Source organism: Harpia harpyja, chromosome 13, assembly GCF_026419915.1.
Source record: "Harpia harpyja isolate bHarHar1 chromosome 13, bHarHar1 primary haplotype, whole genome shotgun sequence".
Taxonomy (NCBI): domain Eukaryota; kingdom Metazoa; phylum Chordata; class Aves; order Accipitriformes; family Accipitridae; genus Harpia; species Harpia harpyja.
Genome location: NC_068952.1, coordinates 17730950 through 17749830, shown reverse-complemented (window position 1 = coordinate 17749830; position 18881 = coordinate 17730950). Strand labels below are relative to the sequence as shown.

General features: G+C 40.5%; 1 protein-coding gene across 7 annotated transcripts in view; it reads right to left on the bottom strand.

The window, feature by feature from the left end:
• Positions 1 to 18881, bottom strand: part of TTC7A (tetratricopeptide repeat domain 7A) — a 184818-nt gene that overhangs the window by 133916 nt on the left and 32021 nt on the right. For all 7 annotated transcript variants that reach the window (XM_052805960.1, XM_052805962.1, XM_052805963.1 and 4 more), the window contains 5 exons: positions 17902 to 17980; positions 14441 to 14598; positions 13947 to 14010; positions 3832 to 3969; positions 3315 to 3398 (listed from right to left, as the gene is read on the bottom strand). In XM_052805960.1, the coding sequence (XP_052661920.1) occupies positions 3315 to 3398; positions 3832 to 3969; positions 13947 to 14010; positions 14441 to 14598; positions 17902 to 17980 (523 nt within the window). The remainder of the gene's footprint in view (positions 1 to 3314; positions 3399 to 3831; positions 3970 to 13946; positions 14011 to 14440; positions 14599 to 17901; positions 17981 to 18881) is intronic.

Sequence of the window (18881 nt, the reverse complement as noted above, 5' to 3'; positions counted from 1 at the left end):
GTACCCAGGATTTATGAGCATGATTTGCTGTACTGCAGAACAAGTAACGCTGCAGGATGTGAGATTTCATTACCAAGAAATGAGATCAGGAATTGGCTGTGACTGAGACAGGTGAAAACAGATCTTTTACCTATAAAAGCTCAAGTGTACTCTGCATTCTGCAGTCTAGACAGACCACACTGTTTTCTCATCAGTTCTTTCTGCTAGACTGGAGCACTTACTTTTAAATGACCTCTGTCCTGCTATCAAGCTGCGAAGCAATGTAACAATGTAAGCCACATCTCCCGTTAGCACGGTGACGCATTGCAGAGCATACGACAGGAATCCTCAGAGAATACTTTGGGATTAGAAGTGAAATACTGCACAGATGGGATTGTTGGGTAAGGGAATTCCCTCTGCCCCATATAGGGCTCAGAACATTTAGAGCTTTTACATCAATAGGCAAGATCAGGCCATTTTACCTTGTAAATATTTAAAGTACAGGCAAAAAGACATAACATACTTGAAAATCTGAAAAGATAGAACAGTTACAGAGATACAGATATTTGTGTTGCTCTTTTTTCTCTAAAGTACCAAATATTCACTGACTTCTAGGGAAGGTGAGGAGGTATGCAAACATATGACAACAAGGACAGAGTTCTCATGCGAACTGTTAGAAGCTAAAGATCAGGCGACATTTCCCTCCTCCACACTAATCTAAGATTGAACCACAATTAAGCTCTGGATACACTCACTCTCTCAGCCATCAGCAGTTAAAATCTAGATTTGCTCTCTGGCAGATTACTAGAGCTACAGTATTGTCTGCTGTTGAGAAACAGGTTACATAACCTGTAAAGCCAATAAAGCTCCCAGACAAGTCCTGTGTTCATGGGAAGATGCTGCGCCTTTCCATCATAGCCAATCTAGCCATTGTTGTCCTCAGTATCGAGATCAGGTATCCAGAGGATTTGCAAAGGCACAGAGGGCAACAACGTGCTAATGCCAGCTGAATGCCAAAGGGAGCCAGACCTGACTTGTAAACCCCCCACCTGACATAGGCCAGTGCAAGGTATTAGCACCATGGCACCAAGCTCACTGTTTAAGTATTCCACCAGTGCGGACACATATTTAGCTAACGGTCGCAAGAGCATTCCAGATGCCTTTAGAAGGCCTTGAACAGAGTGAACAAGAAGACAAAAAAAGAAAGATGCCAATTAGAAGAACACAGGTGCGCATTCCACGATAAAGGGAACTTGGCACAAACAACCTCAATTCGGCAGTTTATCTTGACCAATTAGACTGAGACAAGTTTCGCATGCTTTAGTTAGTACAACCAATTATGTCTTATGTTCATGCGTGTGCACAGTGTTGATATAACCAATCATTAAGTGTAACTAGGCGCGTGGACAACGCACGAATAATGTGTGTAACCAATAGTAAAATAGCTAAACGCATGTACGGATGTAACCAATGTATAAAAATGATGTCTGATGCTCTAGTAAAGTGTCGTCAACTATGATCATATTGATCTGTCGTTGAGTCCATTATTATGCTCCCGCACACCAGTAGCTTCGCGTTTCCCTATACATGATTGAATCTAGCCATCATTTCCATGCTTGGAATTGGATTTTGAAATACTTGTACTAAACTCCTATAAGAATCTGTGAGCCTCTTTCTCACTAAACATCTCCATTCAGCTCCCTGCTGATCTAATATGCTTTAGTCAAAGTTTTGGTATCTTCTTTGGATTATAACAAATCTAGCCGATTTATGAGATAACTGGAGTCCCAGAACAGAGTCAGAGTTTGCAAGGTCTCACGAAGTACACCCCTGGTGCCTCACTCTGGGGTCACTACTGACCGCTATTTGCCTAGGGTGTTCCACAGACCCCCACTGATGCAGGCTCCACACAGCCTCCACAGGGAATCTTTTTCCAGTGTACCACTATCCTTATTTTTTGGCCTCTTAATAGGAAACATGAACTTGTGTTGCTGCAAGTGGAAGCTGTCACATCTTGTCCTACCCACCATAGACAAGATTAACCCCTTCTTTTAAGAGCTTCTGAAGACTTGTTTCTCTTGGACTTCCTTCTCCCTTTTAAGGTAAAAAAAAAAAAAAAAAAAAATCCAATTCTTTCAATCTTTCCACAGTCCTGGTTATTATACCCTTAGCTGTCCTTGTTGCTCTTTATTAAGCTTTCACTGGTTGTTCTGCAATTTTCTTGAAGTATAATGCATAACAACAGACAGTCTTCCAAGATAAGGCTTTGCCTATGCTCATAGAAGTGACAGAATCCCTTCAGACATCTTTCAAGCTTTGCTGCCACTTATACATCACAAGATGACAACTTCTTTGCAAAAGCATGCCACTGTATATTCATTTGCCATTTCCATGCCAAAGCTACTGTTTCCAACTCAGCTTATAGCCATAAAAGGCCAGTACTTACCATTTGGCAGATGACTGCTAATTGGTGGTGTCTGCCCAGTTCCACATGGATTCCCCTACACTCCATGGGCACGGAACATAGGACCATATTAAGTGGTCTGCTACCACACAGCATTAATTTGCTCACACCTCCTAAAAGCATAGGTGGGGACCCCCAGAATGAACAGGCTAAATTTTGTACCATCCATATTTCCTGCATGAAGTCTACTCTTTTAAGACTAATAAAGAAAAGCTCCTGCTGTCTCTGCCTACCTTTTGCAATCAGACTTCAGCCATCTCAGTGGTTAACTGGTAACTTTGACAAATACTACACTAATTTAAAAAAAAAAAAAAAACAAAATCAAACTTATGCTAAAACACATGTCATTGCAAACATTCACACATCATTTCTTTTTCTACAGTATCTTTTGCACCAAGCACTTCAAAAATATTAATCCTTGCAAGCTCCCTATGAAAAAGCATTAACATTTCCTTGATCAGACGGAGAAACCACAGCTTAAAGAGAGGTTAACTCAACTGCCCAAAGACAGAGTGAGTTGATGACAGTTGTAGACATCAGTATCTTTCTTATACGAAGCACATTTATGTTGAAACCTGCAGAGAATGGACAGCTGTATAATGCTTTTCAATCCACAGCTATGTAAAAAATCTGTTTTCTCCTTGATAGTGAGAAGCAAACACTACATGGAGAGAATGGTACTTAATACCAAATGCACACACCTGATCACAAAGTGCAATCAGAGTCTAAAAGGAGAGCACTGTCCTTCCACGTACCTGTCTGGTGGGACCTACCACCACAAAATACATGACTGTACTCATTCAAACAAGTAAGCTAAATACACTCTGCCAGAGGAAAACATGCCCTTTAAGTCCTTTGGTTTGAACCTTACCTTTCCACAAGCCACCATGGACAGGGCAAGCTGGTACCAGAGGTGAAATTCATCAAATGCAAACTTCATGGCTCTCTCCAAGCACTGAGAAATAAATGTTGGGAGAAATATCAGGCTTTTTTTTTTTTAATATCTTTTGTCAAGACTGCCGCTTGCCTCAGTAGTCAAATCAGGGAAAACAATCTGTTGTGGCCCAGGGCCCAAGTGATTTTTTTTTTTTTTTAATGTTTTCGGGTTTTTTTAACGACATCATTTTCCTCTTCTCAGTTAATGGGCCTTGTTAGCATACACCATCACTTCAAATGACAGCCACTTTGTTCAAGTGCCTACACATAAATTATTTTAATGTCTCAAACAGTTCTGTGTACATTTCTGGCCCGTGCTGCCACAGGTCTGTAGCTATTTCTACTAACTGCCAACTAGCGTGCTTCATTTTTACCCTCCCCAACAAGTTAATGCAAAGAGGGGCTTTGCTTGCACGTTCCCAGTGGAAGTTTCAGCAGAAGTCAGGAGGTACCTCAGAAAGCATGACATACTGCCCTCTTCTGCCCAGCGTGATGCTGAGGAGGTCGTAGACTGCAGAAGCATCCCGGAGGCTGATAGCTCGGTCATCCTGCTGGTCTGGGGCTCGGCTGATCACTGCGTCCCGGTTTGCCTGGGCAGACAAAAATGAAGCATCAGACACCAAAAGAGCAAGGGAGAACCGACCCCTCCAGAGGGAGTTCCACCCATCATCCGTGACATTTCGTTTAAAATAATCTCGAGATTCATAAGGAAGGTGTTTCCACAGAGATACTTTATATCTACATGAAGCAAACTCAAGAAGATAGCTGTACGTACAGAAAGGAACTGCTAGGAATACCTCATCTGGATTTGTTTCACAGAATTAGAGCATTAGGAAACAGACCTACCAAGTCCCATTTCCTCAATAATTAAAAATTCAAGGCCATCCTTAAACCACATTCCTTACTACTTCAATTGTCTGCAACTGTGATAACTGCTTCCACAGTTGATACTTTACCTTCTGTGTCTGCACTTGACTTCTTCCCAATAGCATATGGTTTGTTCTTTTCTGCTACACACTTTTTATTTTTTAATTTGAGCAGGTTGCCTTAGTAATCAGATTTGCCTGTCATCAATTTAATGCAATTAGAGGTCTGGGCAACACAATACCAAATAAATTTTTTTTTAAATAATCTTACAAGTGTTAATTTTGCATAATCTATCAGTGCATTGCTCAGCCTAGATCAAAAAGAAATATTACTTTTGACAGAAAATGATCAGTCTAGCAATTTGTGAGGATGTCCCAAAATACCATATGCCATAGACTCAGATTTACCTCAAGATCCCAGCCTCTCTGTTTTCTGAGCACAAAGAGGGAGATTTCAATCCCAGGGTAAACAAGAAAGTCCCTCTGACTTCCGAACACAGAGGACTTCACCCAGACTGCCTAAGCTCCGAGAGAGGCAGTGCTGGATGCCACTGAGTGCTAGCACTGACTGATAGCACAGATTCAGCTGAGGAGCCCAGGGCAGTGTAAGGGGTGCAACATCAGACATTCAGGTCTAGACATTTTAAAGATTAGAAAAATGAAGAAGATTGCTAGCAGTTTCACCTGGGGCAAAGGCCAACAAGTGTTTTCTCCCTGAAGCAGGAAGGTTATGAGATTTATTTTATAATACTTACTGCTATAATCTTACATCTATTTCTTTCTAATTGTAGGGAGACTTTTTTTTCCTAAAAAGTTTAAACATGGGAATTAAGTGAAATAAAAATTTCCAGAATATGCAGCCTGTAAAGCCCATGCATATCTCACTATGATTAAACTGCAGCTGTTTCATCATGATATTACCTGTGTAATGCCCCAGTTCCAAGCACTCTTCATCACAGCCTCCAGCCAAGACAGCAAACACAATTACTGACTACTAACGCAATCACAACCAAGAGCTAAATGGAGACTGCAGTTAAAGGCAAACTGACAGGTCAGACTCAGTCTAGTGTTTGCACAAATAAACTTACACCAACTCTTGTAGCCATAAAAGTATTTTTCTTTTTCATGTTATTGCAAAAGATGTAATTTGTGATTTAAAAGTAGTTCAGAGCAATAGGTTGCATGAGAGAATGAAACCAACTTCAAAGAGAAAATCCTGCAACCAGAGTACAAATGCATAGCTCATCTACCTTTATTCACAGAACTAACAAATAAAAATTTAAAAAAAAAAAAAAAAAAAGATGTTTAAGGTCTGTTTGGATTTAACCCAAGACTGCTACTTTAAAAGAAAAAAAGGAGTTAAAGTAAAGGCATATACAAAACAATTCTGGGATTGCTACTTCAGAGAGTTAAAGACAAAGCATATACAGAATGATCCTCATGAATCCTTCTACATATATACAATGGCATTAACAATTTTTTCTGCACCTGTTACATTGTTATGACAATTGTTTGTAGAAAATAGCTACTGAGATAGCACCACCATGCTCTGTAATCCCATCATCAACCTCCAATTAGAGTCAGCTATAGCCTGATGCTTTTTTGGGTATCCATCTAGTACCAAGCTATGATTTTTTATGATTTTTAAGTTGATGCATTAGGAGAGAGAGAAAACTAATCAGAATTGGTGAGTGCCCATTAACATCTGCTAACAGATATTGGTACTAGAAGGAAGAACATGCCCAAATCCTGCAATAAGTAGGAATGAGACATATTGCAAGGATGCAACATTCTAAAATTGCAGTCATACTGAACATACCGTACGTATCGTACTTTACCTAAGCAGAGAGCAGTTAAAAACAACATATGCATAGGCATGACTAATATTCTTTCCAAGAAGGTCATAAACCTGCTTATCTTGTTCAAGCTTTCACATCTCAAAGCCATAGAAGGTCTCTGCAATCTATTGCTCTCTATACTTGGATGTATTAAAGTTGCCACTGAGCAAATTCATCACTTCTATCCCACCATTTTTGTTAATACAGAACCTATTTCCAATTGCTAATTCCAGCTGCTAAAAAAAAAAAAAAAAAAAAAAAATCAAAAAGTGCCTGCATTATCACAGAGATACAAAAAAACCCAAATAATACCAAAAGGTGCAAACCTCATACCAAACTGACTGAACAGTAGCAAGAACATGGAGTGCGTCTAACACGGTAGTGTAAATCCTCATCCCAAGGCTCAAGGTATCACTTACTATTGCAGTGTTACATACGGAAGGGTGGAGAAGGGAATGTGAATCACTATTTCTAGAAACCCACTCAGGGAAATTGGCATGTTTCTGTGGCCTGCCTCTCACAGAAGGTCAGGTACCATGACCCAGATCACCATTAGCCAATATTTTTTTGTCTTTACCTGTTTGGTTTTGTAAACTTCAGTTTGGCAGTGAGAAATCCTGACAGCTGCTGGTAAGTAGAGCTGCAAAGTAGTTGTAGAGTTACTGCAACGCAGCATACACCGATTCTGTTGGATGGGGAATTTTACTTACTGAAATGTACACAGAGAGAGAGATACTTCATTTTGTATTTGAGAATGCATAAATTCTAAGCCATTTTACTCCAACATTTTTTCAATACTTGTGTTTCTATTGCTTCAGACCACTAATTTTTCTGAACACAAGTAGAAGAAGGGTTATTTGTAGAAGACTGATCTCCAAACAGTGTATCAATAACATAAGCAGCAACTCCCAATTTGTCCTACGGCATTACTTCCTCCTCCTCCACTATAAGCAGTAGTAAAACATAGCTACAAATACATTTTCAACACCTCCAGCATGACTCTTCTCTTTAAGCTGTTCCTATTGCCACCCAGACACGCCTCACAGCACACAAGCAGGATGGAGAGAGATGGTAAGTCACACCATTAAAAGATGAGAACCTCTGTTCAAGGCTGTTGTGTGGGATGGAGAAGATCACTAATGCAACCAACAGGAGTTTCACCATCGAGAGTTAGCATAACTTGCATTATACAGAGCAAGAATACACAGTCAATGCCCCTTTGAGGTACTCTTAGGTAATGGAGCAACCCAGAGACGCATTGCATTTGCACATTTCGGGATGCATTAGACATCAGTAGCTGTGCATGCAGGTGGCTCAGACATGACACCAATCCTATCTGGGGAGATAAGACACATCCTGTAGTCAGCCCAGACTGAGCAGCACACAGGATAGCAAGCACCTTCAGCCCTCCCTTTCTGCAGCCCAGGGACACAGCCTGTCTGCAGGCCACACACATCCAAAAGGCTCCAGCACAGGCTGGTACCCCCGAGCTGACCCAGCACTCAGCCATTGTGATGTCTCTGTATCATGCCTGAAGCCCAACTCAGGTGTTCAACCTGACCAGGCATAGAACCACCTGGGGCTCAGCAGGGCTTTTTAGGTCTGCCTTCAGACCCATGCTGGCTCTGACAGCAGGGAAGAGATCTGCCTTTCTGGGGATCTGCAATTTAACTATGGACTCTGCTGAGCTACAGACAGCTTGTACCTTCCTATCCACATAGACAATATACCTACCTGCAAACTAGATAAGCCACCTATCCACAGAGGATTTGCTGTACATCAATGACCCTGATAATTACAGCTTATTTATAGCATGTTTATCGCATGTAGAAAGGAAAAAAGCCAAAGCAAATCCAAACAGCCATTACTTCAGCAGTTATTACACACGCAGTTACACTGTAGAAAATAAAATTTTACCACAGTACAAAGATGTGCTTCTTAATAAAACGCCAAGCAATCATATGAATTACAATAGAACATATTCCATGTAGCAGCCCCTTCTCACAGCAATTAGCTATGAAGTATCCTTTAATTGCTCACTTTGAAACATGGCTCCCCCTGGTTTTTTTTTTTTCAAAGAAGAAAAAGAAAGCAATTAAAATCTTTAATCAGTGCCTGCTGCCTGCCCCCTAATTCATGGGCATTCTAATATTCAACTTGTGTCTTTTCATAATAGACATAATTGCCAGATCCACTGCAACCCATCTATACAGAATGGCAGCATGTTTTACACAGTGTACTGTAATAATGTAATTGGTGTGATTCAATACTAGCATTAAGAGAGAAAAAACAAATGCCACATGTATAAGATTGACAACAAGCCTTTGAAATCATGCAATTGATGCCTCTACTGCTAAGAGTTGGGAAATATTTAGCCCATATCCTTTGGGTCTCCATTCTGGCTGTTTTGCCAGTACTGCCAACAAAATGAATGAAATTCTTCGCAATGGCAAGGACCCATTCACATAGAAGAGGCTATGGACTTTTCACTTAAGTTATTGACAATCTCTACACAGCACTTGAAGTTTCCCCTCACTAACATATTCAAAAAAAATATTCAGGGTTGACTGCAAAGCTGCTGTGAAAATGGGAAGCAGGTAGAACAGGGAGGAAATACCATACCCCAGCCGCTCCCAAAACTCCTGTTACAGAGATACCACAACTTGCTCCACTTCAGACCAGAAGCACAGCGAATGAAAACTTACTGCCTTGTGAACTGTGTGGCATCCATCTCATTTCTGGTAAGCAACAGAGCGCAAGTCGCTGGTACCCCATTCAGACATCTCAGCAAAATAGCCCATTATTATTGGTTATCAAATATGACCATATAGATATATCTTATCTCTCACCAGGTATATTTTAATGTCTTGTGCTGTAGCAGAACTAATTCTGGAAATGTCACAGAAAGCAAGACAGACATATGCCCCCCCCAGCCAAAACAGCCCAACAACCCTACACAAAAGGAAGAGAGGGGAAGAAAGTAATGAAGTTTGTTTATGGATACTGTCTTGGGTAACAAAGTCATATATTTGCTATCAATAATCAGCAGTTAGAAAGCTATCTTCCAACAATTTGCATCCTCCTTCCAAGTTTGGAAACAAGACTTCCTACTGCAAAACAGAAGAAAAAAGCTCTCTACCCTGTCTCCAGCAACTCACATTAGAACTATTTATTCAAGAGGCGATTAACAGAGGTGGTGTATTTCCCACTAGAAACATTTGCTATTGTAAGTGCACAACTGTGATTTGGCAGGATCCAACAGAGCAGGCAATCCTGTCCCCAGTTGTCTCTTTCAGCTGCCATAGTCCAATAGCCCTCAATAAAATACTGATGATGGTCATCCAGCTGTTGTATCATCCCTAGGCTTGGTGTCATTAAAAAAAAAAAAAAAAATCCTACAAAAGCAACATGAGATTCTTCTCCTTCACCAACCCATTTTTTGGGCAGCATTATTTTATAAAGCTAGGAACTGTTGAGCTAACAGATTTTAATTATGTCTGTGCTTAAAAATACATGGGTTTAATATTATTCTGTTAAAGGCATGCTCACAGCCATGAGTTTGCTCTCACAAGTAAAAAGAGAAGGACAAGTCCCAGTATCTTACTTTCCCCCTCACCATCTGTTCTGTGCTCTCAGGTGCTCCAAGGTCAAATCGCCTTTAAGGATTCAAATCAGAGATAAGATGGGGATGACATTTCTAATCTTTGTTACACGGGCACAGAATTTATTAGTTTTGGATACAAGGAGCTTCATTTCCAGTATGAGTGAAGTGAACACAGAGCCAAAAAAAAAAAATTCATGTTACCTGGTATGGTTGGTGGACGGCATCAGCCAGAATCCCCAGTTGTAAGAGCCAGCATTGCCAGGGCTGAATAAAGGGATTTTAGACTGTACGTTGGACCTCAGATTCAAGAAGGGAATGTTTCTAAGTGCAAAGAACTTTTTAACCTCAAAAATAAACAAAAATTAATAGAAAGTGTTCCATTCCTGGCTCTGAGAAACTTCTGGCTAACTTTAAGGGGAAGTGCAGTCAACTCAGAATACTCCTGAGAATGGTTATTAAAATAAACAAAACTGCAGCTAAGGGTTAGTCCTGCCAAGCCTGCCCTGCCTACACTCTGCAGCACAAAGCACCAGGGTCCCCGATGGTGGAATCGGGGCTGTTCCCACTGATAGAATGATGCAGAGAAACCACACTGCAGCAAGTCACAATACGCTCTCAGTTCTCCCCACAAACATAGTGCCACTGGTTTTGATGGGTTAAATGCAGTAAGAAGGAGGACTAGTGGTTTAAAAAATAGGCCAGTCCATTTTTTCCAACATGTGATGGGAACACATCATTCTACCACAGTCTGAGCTTGTAAAGGCCGCCACCAGCTGGCCTTGGTCTGAAGGAGAGCATTTTCCTCCTCTCAAAAACGCAGCCCATCCATACCATAGCTTGGGCTATGCATAAGGAATGAGGATTTAGCCAAGACGCCACAACCCCCCACTAAAGGCAGCCCTGACTGTGGTAATCTTCAGGCTGCCTGATTTTGTTTCACTAGATTCTTTCACGAGAACTCTAAAGCCAACCACCGTGACTAAATAACAGCTGGCATGGAGGAGGAGCACTTGCCAAACTCAACAACTGGGATGCCTTACCTTATGAAAATAGGTTCCCATTTTCAACAGGACAGAAAGAATACAGGAGGCAACTCAGGAGAGTATAGGGAGGAAACAGGCCCCAGTCTTTCACTGTAAGTGTTAATATAACCACAGAAACATCTTCAAAGCTATGGAAGAGGCTTTCTGGCCATCTGAAAAACTTTTACATACTTAGGCTCAGAGGCAGAGTGAGTGAAATACTGAAGGAACCCTTAATTACCCCTTTAGAAGATACTCTCATTTCATCCCACCAGAATATGCAAAGTGGCTCCCTTCCAACGTGAGTTAAAGGAATAAGAAGAAAAGCTGGGGCAGCATCCCAAGCCAGAACCCAGCACCACTAAGAGCCAGAGAAGGCTTGCTGAGTAGGGTCTGGCTCACAACACCTTAAAGGCAATTTCTTTTCTCCCTTTCCCCCTTACAGGAACAGTTCTTGTAACTCCCATAACATCTTCTGGGGAGTCGCACAGATCCTGGTGAAGTAGGTGTTAACTTCACCTTAGGAAGGCAAGACAAACAGAAAAACAGAGTGAATTTCAGCAGCAAACTACCTAGCACTGATCTACTCCCTCCCTGTATGGCTGGGGGGGGGGAGAAAGGTGTTCCAGATGTATACTTCTTGAAAAAGCTACCATGTCTCCTTTTCATCAAATGTATCACATATTTACTTTGAGGTTCTCTGATGATTTAAGCTCCTCCCCAGTACATCTTTGCTCTGTGTCCCCTCCACGTGCTGACAATTCTTCTGGCCCTCCTCCCCCCAGTTTTGTCCCCCTTGAGCTCATTTTGGAGTGGCAAAAGTCAGGAACAGGCATGTGGAGCAGCTGTTTGGCTTTACGGTCCTGCAAAAGAGTTATAATGGCATGGTTGCTCTTTTGTCTCTTTAAAAATCAGGCAGAAAAAATACTTTTCTAGTGAGTTTTGCTCTGACAGAGCGACCAAAGTGTCAGAGAAGCTGGAGAGCTTCCAGCAACCCAACCTAATTCTGTACTTCTGTTTTGTTTTAAGGGGTTCATAACTGTAAATACTGGAAGAATGCCTAATCCAGCCAAAATCCAGGAACACCAACCACGTTGCTTACTGGCCTACAGAAACATATCATTATCACTTGCCACTGACACTCCTGCCAGGAAGGAAAATCTGCTTTATTCAGTTGTCAACATTATATCATTAGGGAGACCTCAACAGGAAATCTGCTTCTTGTTAACTCATTTTCCATGAGCTTCAGCAAGTTTTAAAAAATAAAACAAAAAAACTTCAAACGACAAACCTGTACATAAGAAAACTCAATAGCCTACAACAAAGCTGTCATGGAAAAGGTGTCTCATGTCATAAATTAAACAAAATTGCCCCTTCTTAGTACCATAACAGCAGAACTACAGGAAAATATTTATAGATTGCAAACCTATGTAAGAATCAGATTGCTCCCTCTGTTCCTTCACTTAGGAAGCACATTCCTGTGGTTCCTAAGTGTATTTCTGTACACAGCTATATTTCTATGCACTTGTCCTGTATTTTTGTTAAAACAATAAACTCATGGCAAGCCTATTGCTAATGCAAGATGAATGCTCAGATGTTCCATTTCCCAAAAAACAGAAAGACAGTTATGGTTCCTGCAGTGCTCTACTACAGGATCTTCAATTATTTAAGTGCTTTATATGCAGCAGCTCAAAATGCCTTGCATCTGCCTCCAGAAAGTTCCCATATATAGAAGACAGCACATAAGCAAACACAAGCTTACTTATTTAACTTTGAAGTCAGCACAGCAGTCCAGTTCCTATCAATAGCATTTTCACACTGCTTCATCCATAACTTAGTTATAGGACCAGTTTGCCATTTTACACACCATCAGCTAAAACAGGGATAACTCTCATTCCCCTCAGCAGAACAAGAATAGAGTTCAAGGTCCCACAAGCCCTTTCTTACTGCAAGCCCAGTCCCAGAAAAGGCTGCAGCAGCCAGTACTGTCACTGCTCCAGACCCCTGATCCTCTTCCTGCTTGGATTAGCCCTGACAAGCCACATTGACATGTGTTCTTCTGATTTTAATAGAAGTGCATGTGGTGTTCTACAAGCCCTCACTCCTGGAGTCTCCACTTCCAATTATACAAAGCCCTTCTAACTGCAGAAGAGCCCCTGAAAACACAAAGCAGATGTACTGTAGAGGCTTAACCTAGAAAGCACTAAAGAGCTTAGTAACATTGAGATGTATGTGATTTTTAAGTCAATTTAGTATTTTTGGGTGGTTCCACCTCTTGAATTTTTCCCCAAATTTTAAAAGCAAACAATGTTAAATTGCCATGTTCTGAAGAAGTTTGCAGGAAAGGGGAAGGACTTGAGCCAGAAGAATCAGACAAATTAAAACTGAAGGAAGCAGAAACCAAAACAGAGTTTCCACAGTATCTCTTTTCAACTTGTCTGAAAGCTGTTTAAAAGTTCCCAAGAGGGTCATTGATGCTCTAAGGTTTTCAAATCTCACTTTAGGCTACAAGTGACTACCCAGTATTTAAAGCAATGTAACTTTCCTTACATATTTTCTATACGGTTGCGTCTTCTCAGAAGATGAAAATGATCAAAGGTTACCATGCAGTTTTCCATGCAGTTTTTCTCCACCTTCTTCCCTTCCTCTTAAAGGGATTCTTTTTAAGCAACTGATGTTATAAATAGAAGAAATCTGATTATTTCACTGTAGTTCATTATGGATGTTTCTGCATGTGACAAAACTCCCTGTATCAGCAGCATCAGAAACTGCCAAAGATCATTCAGGACTGAAACAGCTAAAATATTATCCCTGCAGACTAAGGAATGTAATCAGGATATCGTATCCTGCAAATGCCAAACAGCGGGTACCACCATCATGCCTGGCTTTAGGTGAGGATCCCTTCCTCTCATCCTTGATCCATAAATCCACACAGATGTTTTGAATGGAACCATCTGTCTACTGACAATGTATCTGGATGTCAGAACCTGCATGAAGCTATGGTGAATGCAGTCACTTCCTCTTCTTGACAATTCCCAAAACCCTTCACTGATGTTCCATTTAATAAAAGCAGTGTCACTAATAAAGCAATAAAATAGCATTTCCTGTCCAGCAGCTGAATCCTTGCTTCTGTTTATCTAAGGAAGATTCTATACATAAAACCAACCAGAAGACTTGACATGGAAACACTAGATATTCCTTTGCGCTGTTAGTATTACAAGGTCATTTTTGGCTTACCATGGATTCACTGATTAAGAGGAGAAGAAGAGCCTCTTCTACGTTGTCTTGAGGGCAGTATGCACTGAAAGACAGAACATTTTTTCTGAGGAAGGTCGAGAGTTATCCTGTCAGCCTCCTTCTCATTTCACAAGAGGAGCAGTAACTTGAAACATCTCATATATAATTCATTTGCTAGACAATACCTTCTTCTGCAGGTTCACACAATTAAAAGCTCTGCAATATATCCTAGATGAGCTATACTGAACCATAAAGAGATTATTTCCATTTCATAGCAAAGACAGCTATTTGGTTGGATTTTCTGCCTTCCTGGGAAAAAAATCAAACACTCAAGGTTTAATGTTTTATTTTTCTAGCAGGCCTTTTGATGGGAAGTTAAAAACAAGAGCACACAAAACTACTACATGAATCAGTGACATAATTAGCAGTACTGAAGAATGTTCAAACACTATCCTTCCTCCTGCCAATAAACTGAAATAAAAAAGAATGCTTACTTCTCTTCTGTGTACAGCTCAGGCCTCCGACAAAGATTGCTAACATAAGACTGATCTTCCTTGTTCATGAACTCAGGAAGCAGATCAGATAAAGGGCTCCAGTAACAGTCTTCACTGAGGGAATGGAGAAGTACTTGGGCTAGCTGTTTGGCTGCAGTCTAGAGATCAATGAGCAGTACAGAAAAAAGACATATCAGTGAAGCCTTGTCCAACACAAAAGATTCAACCTTCCCCATGTTCCACCTTGGGAAGGAGATGTACCAACAACATGACGGTACCACTTTTCAGAAAGTTAGAGTAGCTAAAACAGCTGCTAAAAAGTTTACAGCACTGGCAGTTTCTGCCCTCCTCTGAAAAGGCCAGCCTTCTGCATTTACGTGGTCTTGTTTCAATGCTCTAAGAAAAAAGTAGCAAAAAGGCCTGACAGCAAGGGATGCTTTGGTGAATGAAGACAACTGACTGCCATACAGACCGCTGAGATAATCTCACAAATGTTACTATATTAGAGTATGATAGCACTTCCTACATTCTCAGCCTCAGAATTCTGTATGGAAGTCTCAGCCCAGAGGCTACTTCTGTAATAGGTTTAAAAGATCAACCCTTTATCTGTTAGTATCACTCTTCCTGCAGACTTTTATAGCTCCATCTCAATACTGCTGCTCTTTTTTTATTGCAATAACGGAGGGAGGGGAGAAGAGGGTTAGGAACTTTATATTGAGACAGCAACATCATATGCACTTTTTTGACCATCGAGTGGCCAAGGATCCTTAAATACTTGCTTTCTGGTTCATACGCATAGCTGGCAAGCTGGGCCCAAAAAGGGGCAAGTTAACTTGACTTTGCAAAACTATTTTTGGCATTTATCCTTGTTTCTCACCCAACAAATCTCTAATTTTTTGCACTGTAAATAGATGAACGTGCAAACAAGCACAGAGACATCAAAATGGGTGGTATCTTCTGTGAATTCTAAGCAGCACAGCACTCTAAGCTGTAAAGTAAATACTGCACAGAACAGAGGCACGCTGAAACTTCAGCCCTTCTGTCCTAATACTTGTAAATATTATTTTGGAACTTCTCTGACTACTGCATATGTATTTTATATGCAATTTACACTTTGGGATGTGTTACAAGGCCACCAAGAGTAATTTTGTTTTAAATACAAGGACAGGTACGATTGATAAACTGAAGCATTACTCTGCTTGACATATGACATCTATAGGACCAAATAAGTCATACTGAGGTTAAAGTTCCTGTTATCAGATTCAGAAAAATTACTTCTTTTGATGCAAGGTTCTTCATTTTCATCCACCTCACCACATATGAATTCACTAAATTAAGTCTAAAATGCAACCACAGTAGGGTGCGCTGATTCTTAAACACCAGAAAGGGAGGTTTCATACTTGTACCTAGCAAATGGCAAAGTGATCTGAATGTATGATGGTGCCTCAAAGAAATACTGTCACATACAACTCCCTGGAAATGCCAAGACCTTCCATGCACTCCTACTGATAAGTTACAGAAAGCCTTCTGTTTCTAACTAGGCTTTTCTATGCTTTTTATAGCAAGTAACCATGAGCAAAACAGCCTAGGGCCCTACAACATTAGCCAGTATCATTTTATCATCTCAGTGTGTAATTATTTAGTCAGTTTTACCCTGAGGAGCCCGCTCTCCTATATTTTTTCCTACAGTTTTAGAAGGGAGGGAACAATAATATGCCAGCAATAGAAAGATCTCTACTGGTTCACACGGAAGTACGATTATAGTTTGTGATAAGCATTTCAAAAGGCAAGCACCAAATAGTCTTAGTGTCTTTGATTTTAACATACAGTACAGCAGCTGTGTAAATTAGCTTCACTCTTGTTTTGAATAAGACCAAACAAACCAGAACAGGCCAAGACTCTGATTTATATTATTACTGCCTTTGGCTAAAAAAAGCATCATTATGCTTGAAGAACACTGTGAAAACAAATCATGTGTTTCACTTTAATGCCTGAAAAACTTGTTTAATTAAGCACGTTCCTCCCTTTGCCCTCTTGACAACTCTTTAAAAATAAGTAAGGAAATGCAAGTGCAACTTCCAGTAAAATGGAAATCCCAGGAAAAACTATTGGATGAACACCTTCAGATTTCTCCTTAGGGATAAATCCCCCAGGGGTGTTGTACAGCTCTCCCCAGTTGCACAGGGACAGGAGCATTTGAGTGCCACGTTCTGTCATGGTATAGGAACAACAGATGGTTAGACTCATTTCAGCAAAATGATAAAACAGGCAAGCAAGAAAAATCACTTGAACCTTGATCTCAATCTGGAAAAGAATGCAACCACCCGAGTGTGACAATTATTTAAGTCACCTCTTCTAATTTCCTGCACAAACTTCCACATGCATCTGTATTCTCCATTAGGCATATAAGGTGATCCCAAGGCAACGAGAAGACTCATTTCCAGAACAAAGTTCCAAAATACACAGATGTGAGGAACCTAGGTAAAAAAGCACCCAAGATACCCTTTCTGCTCGCAGTTTCATTTTAGCTCTGTATTTGCATGTGAGCTACACACACAATCAGTCCATCCATTGGAACCTGGCACTCTCCATCTCCAAAATACTATGCAAACCCACAACCACCTCCCTTGCCGAATTTCTCTGGAATTACACAAAACACAAAGCTGAACCAAGCACAAAACAAGTTTAGTCATACGAATGACAATGCTTTTAGGGCTGCAAAGTTTTCATTCATGTTCTCAAGACTGCTATTCTCCATGCTGTTGACCTTGTCACCTCCTGAGTAACTTCAGGACAAGATCTCTTAAAGGGGAGACAGGGAAGAACCAGTTAAAGGTCTAAGAAGTTAAACAGGCACATAAATAACTTTTTCCATGATTTCTTTACCAGAGGCACTCAGGATAACACGATGCAGAACGCCAACACCACCAACAAAAAAAATTTAAAAATTAAAATCACTCTGTACTGCATTGAAGGGAGTTTTACAGAAAGAACACTGAAGTACTTGAGTCTAAAAAAAGCACTGCTTGTTGCAAGAGCCAGAAGTACTTAATGCTTCTACATGCAAATGCAAAAAGGTGTGCATGCACACACTGAAAAGCAAAAAAGAAAACAAGACATTATCACCTGAGGACAGCACTGCCAAACTAAATACATCCCTATTTCTACCATGGCTAGAAAACACACTGGAAAATAACCCCAAAAGTAACCCCCATGCCCAGGTCTGAAGGCTCAGAGGTTTCAATTGGGCAGGTCTTTGAATTAAGTGCTTCACTTGACGTATCACTTCCAAAAGTAAAAAAAATAAATAAAAAAAAAATAAAAGAAAGAAAACAAAAAAGGCAGCAATCAATCAAGTGAGGACAAATACATTTTTGTCCTGCTGCACTGGTTAATAAACAGAGAGAATTCCTGCATAGCAGAGTAAGTACCCCACCCTTCCCATCTCCCATTGCCCCTACCATTTTGAAGGTCTGAGTAGATTTTGTTTCCACAGTCCGTAGTATTTCTCGCAGACTCCTCATTCCTTTCACAATATTTCTATGGGGAAGGCAGAAAAAAAAAAAACCCAACCCACGTCATAAAAAAACCAAAAAACTAGCACATTGGAGACAAAATATTTTTATGATGCAGCAAAGCTTGGCAACAAACTTGACATTCAAACAAACCCATGAAACAATCACTAACACTGAGTGTGCAGTAGCAAGACAAGTCACTCTGAGGCACAGATAGGACAATGACACTGAGCAAGGCAGCGACTGTAGCATGCCTACTCCAGATGGCTTCCTAGGAGAAGATCACATTCACATTTGACAGAGGGGAACAGAGGGGACATTTGGAAGACTTTCATAGCTTGTATTCATAAAGCAGTTGCTTCTTAAAAGCATCCACATCTCTTCATAGACACAGACTGTACTTGTTTGAATTATATTGAGCTTACATGATGCTTTTAAATGATGATTCCTTTTAGGTGGTGCTTAAATGCCTTGTGTCTGATGGTCCAGACACATGAGGACATTACAGTGGTTTAAACAGTTTATTATCAGCCAGCTAAGTTGCAGTAACTGTCTGCAAGCACAGCTTAACCTGCAATAAAAAAGGGTTAGGCAAAAAAAAAAAAAAAAAAAAAAATCACATTACTCTGCATAAACCATGAGCAATTAAAGCAGACTAGTTGCCAAACGGTATCTTAATTGTGTGTCTGAGCACTAGAGAGATGCAGAGAGGGAAGGTTAAACACTGGACATACTAGTTAACACACTTGGAGCCTATACACTCTTCAAGACTAACGACATGGCCCTACCACCACAGTAATTATAAAATGGTTCAGCTCACTTTCATTGCCGGGTGGAAGCTACCCAAAGAAATACAAGCTATAAGAAAAGGTGCAATGCTGTACTGAAATGAAGACAACCAGATAACCAATTGTAGTGGTACATTA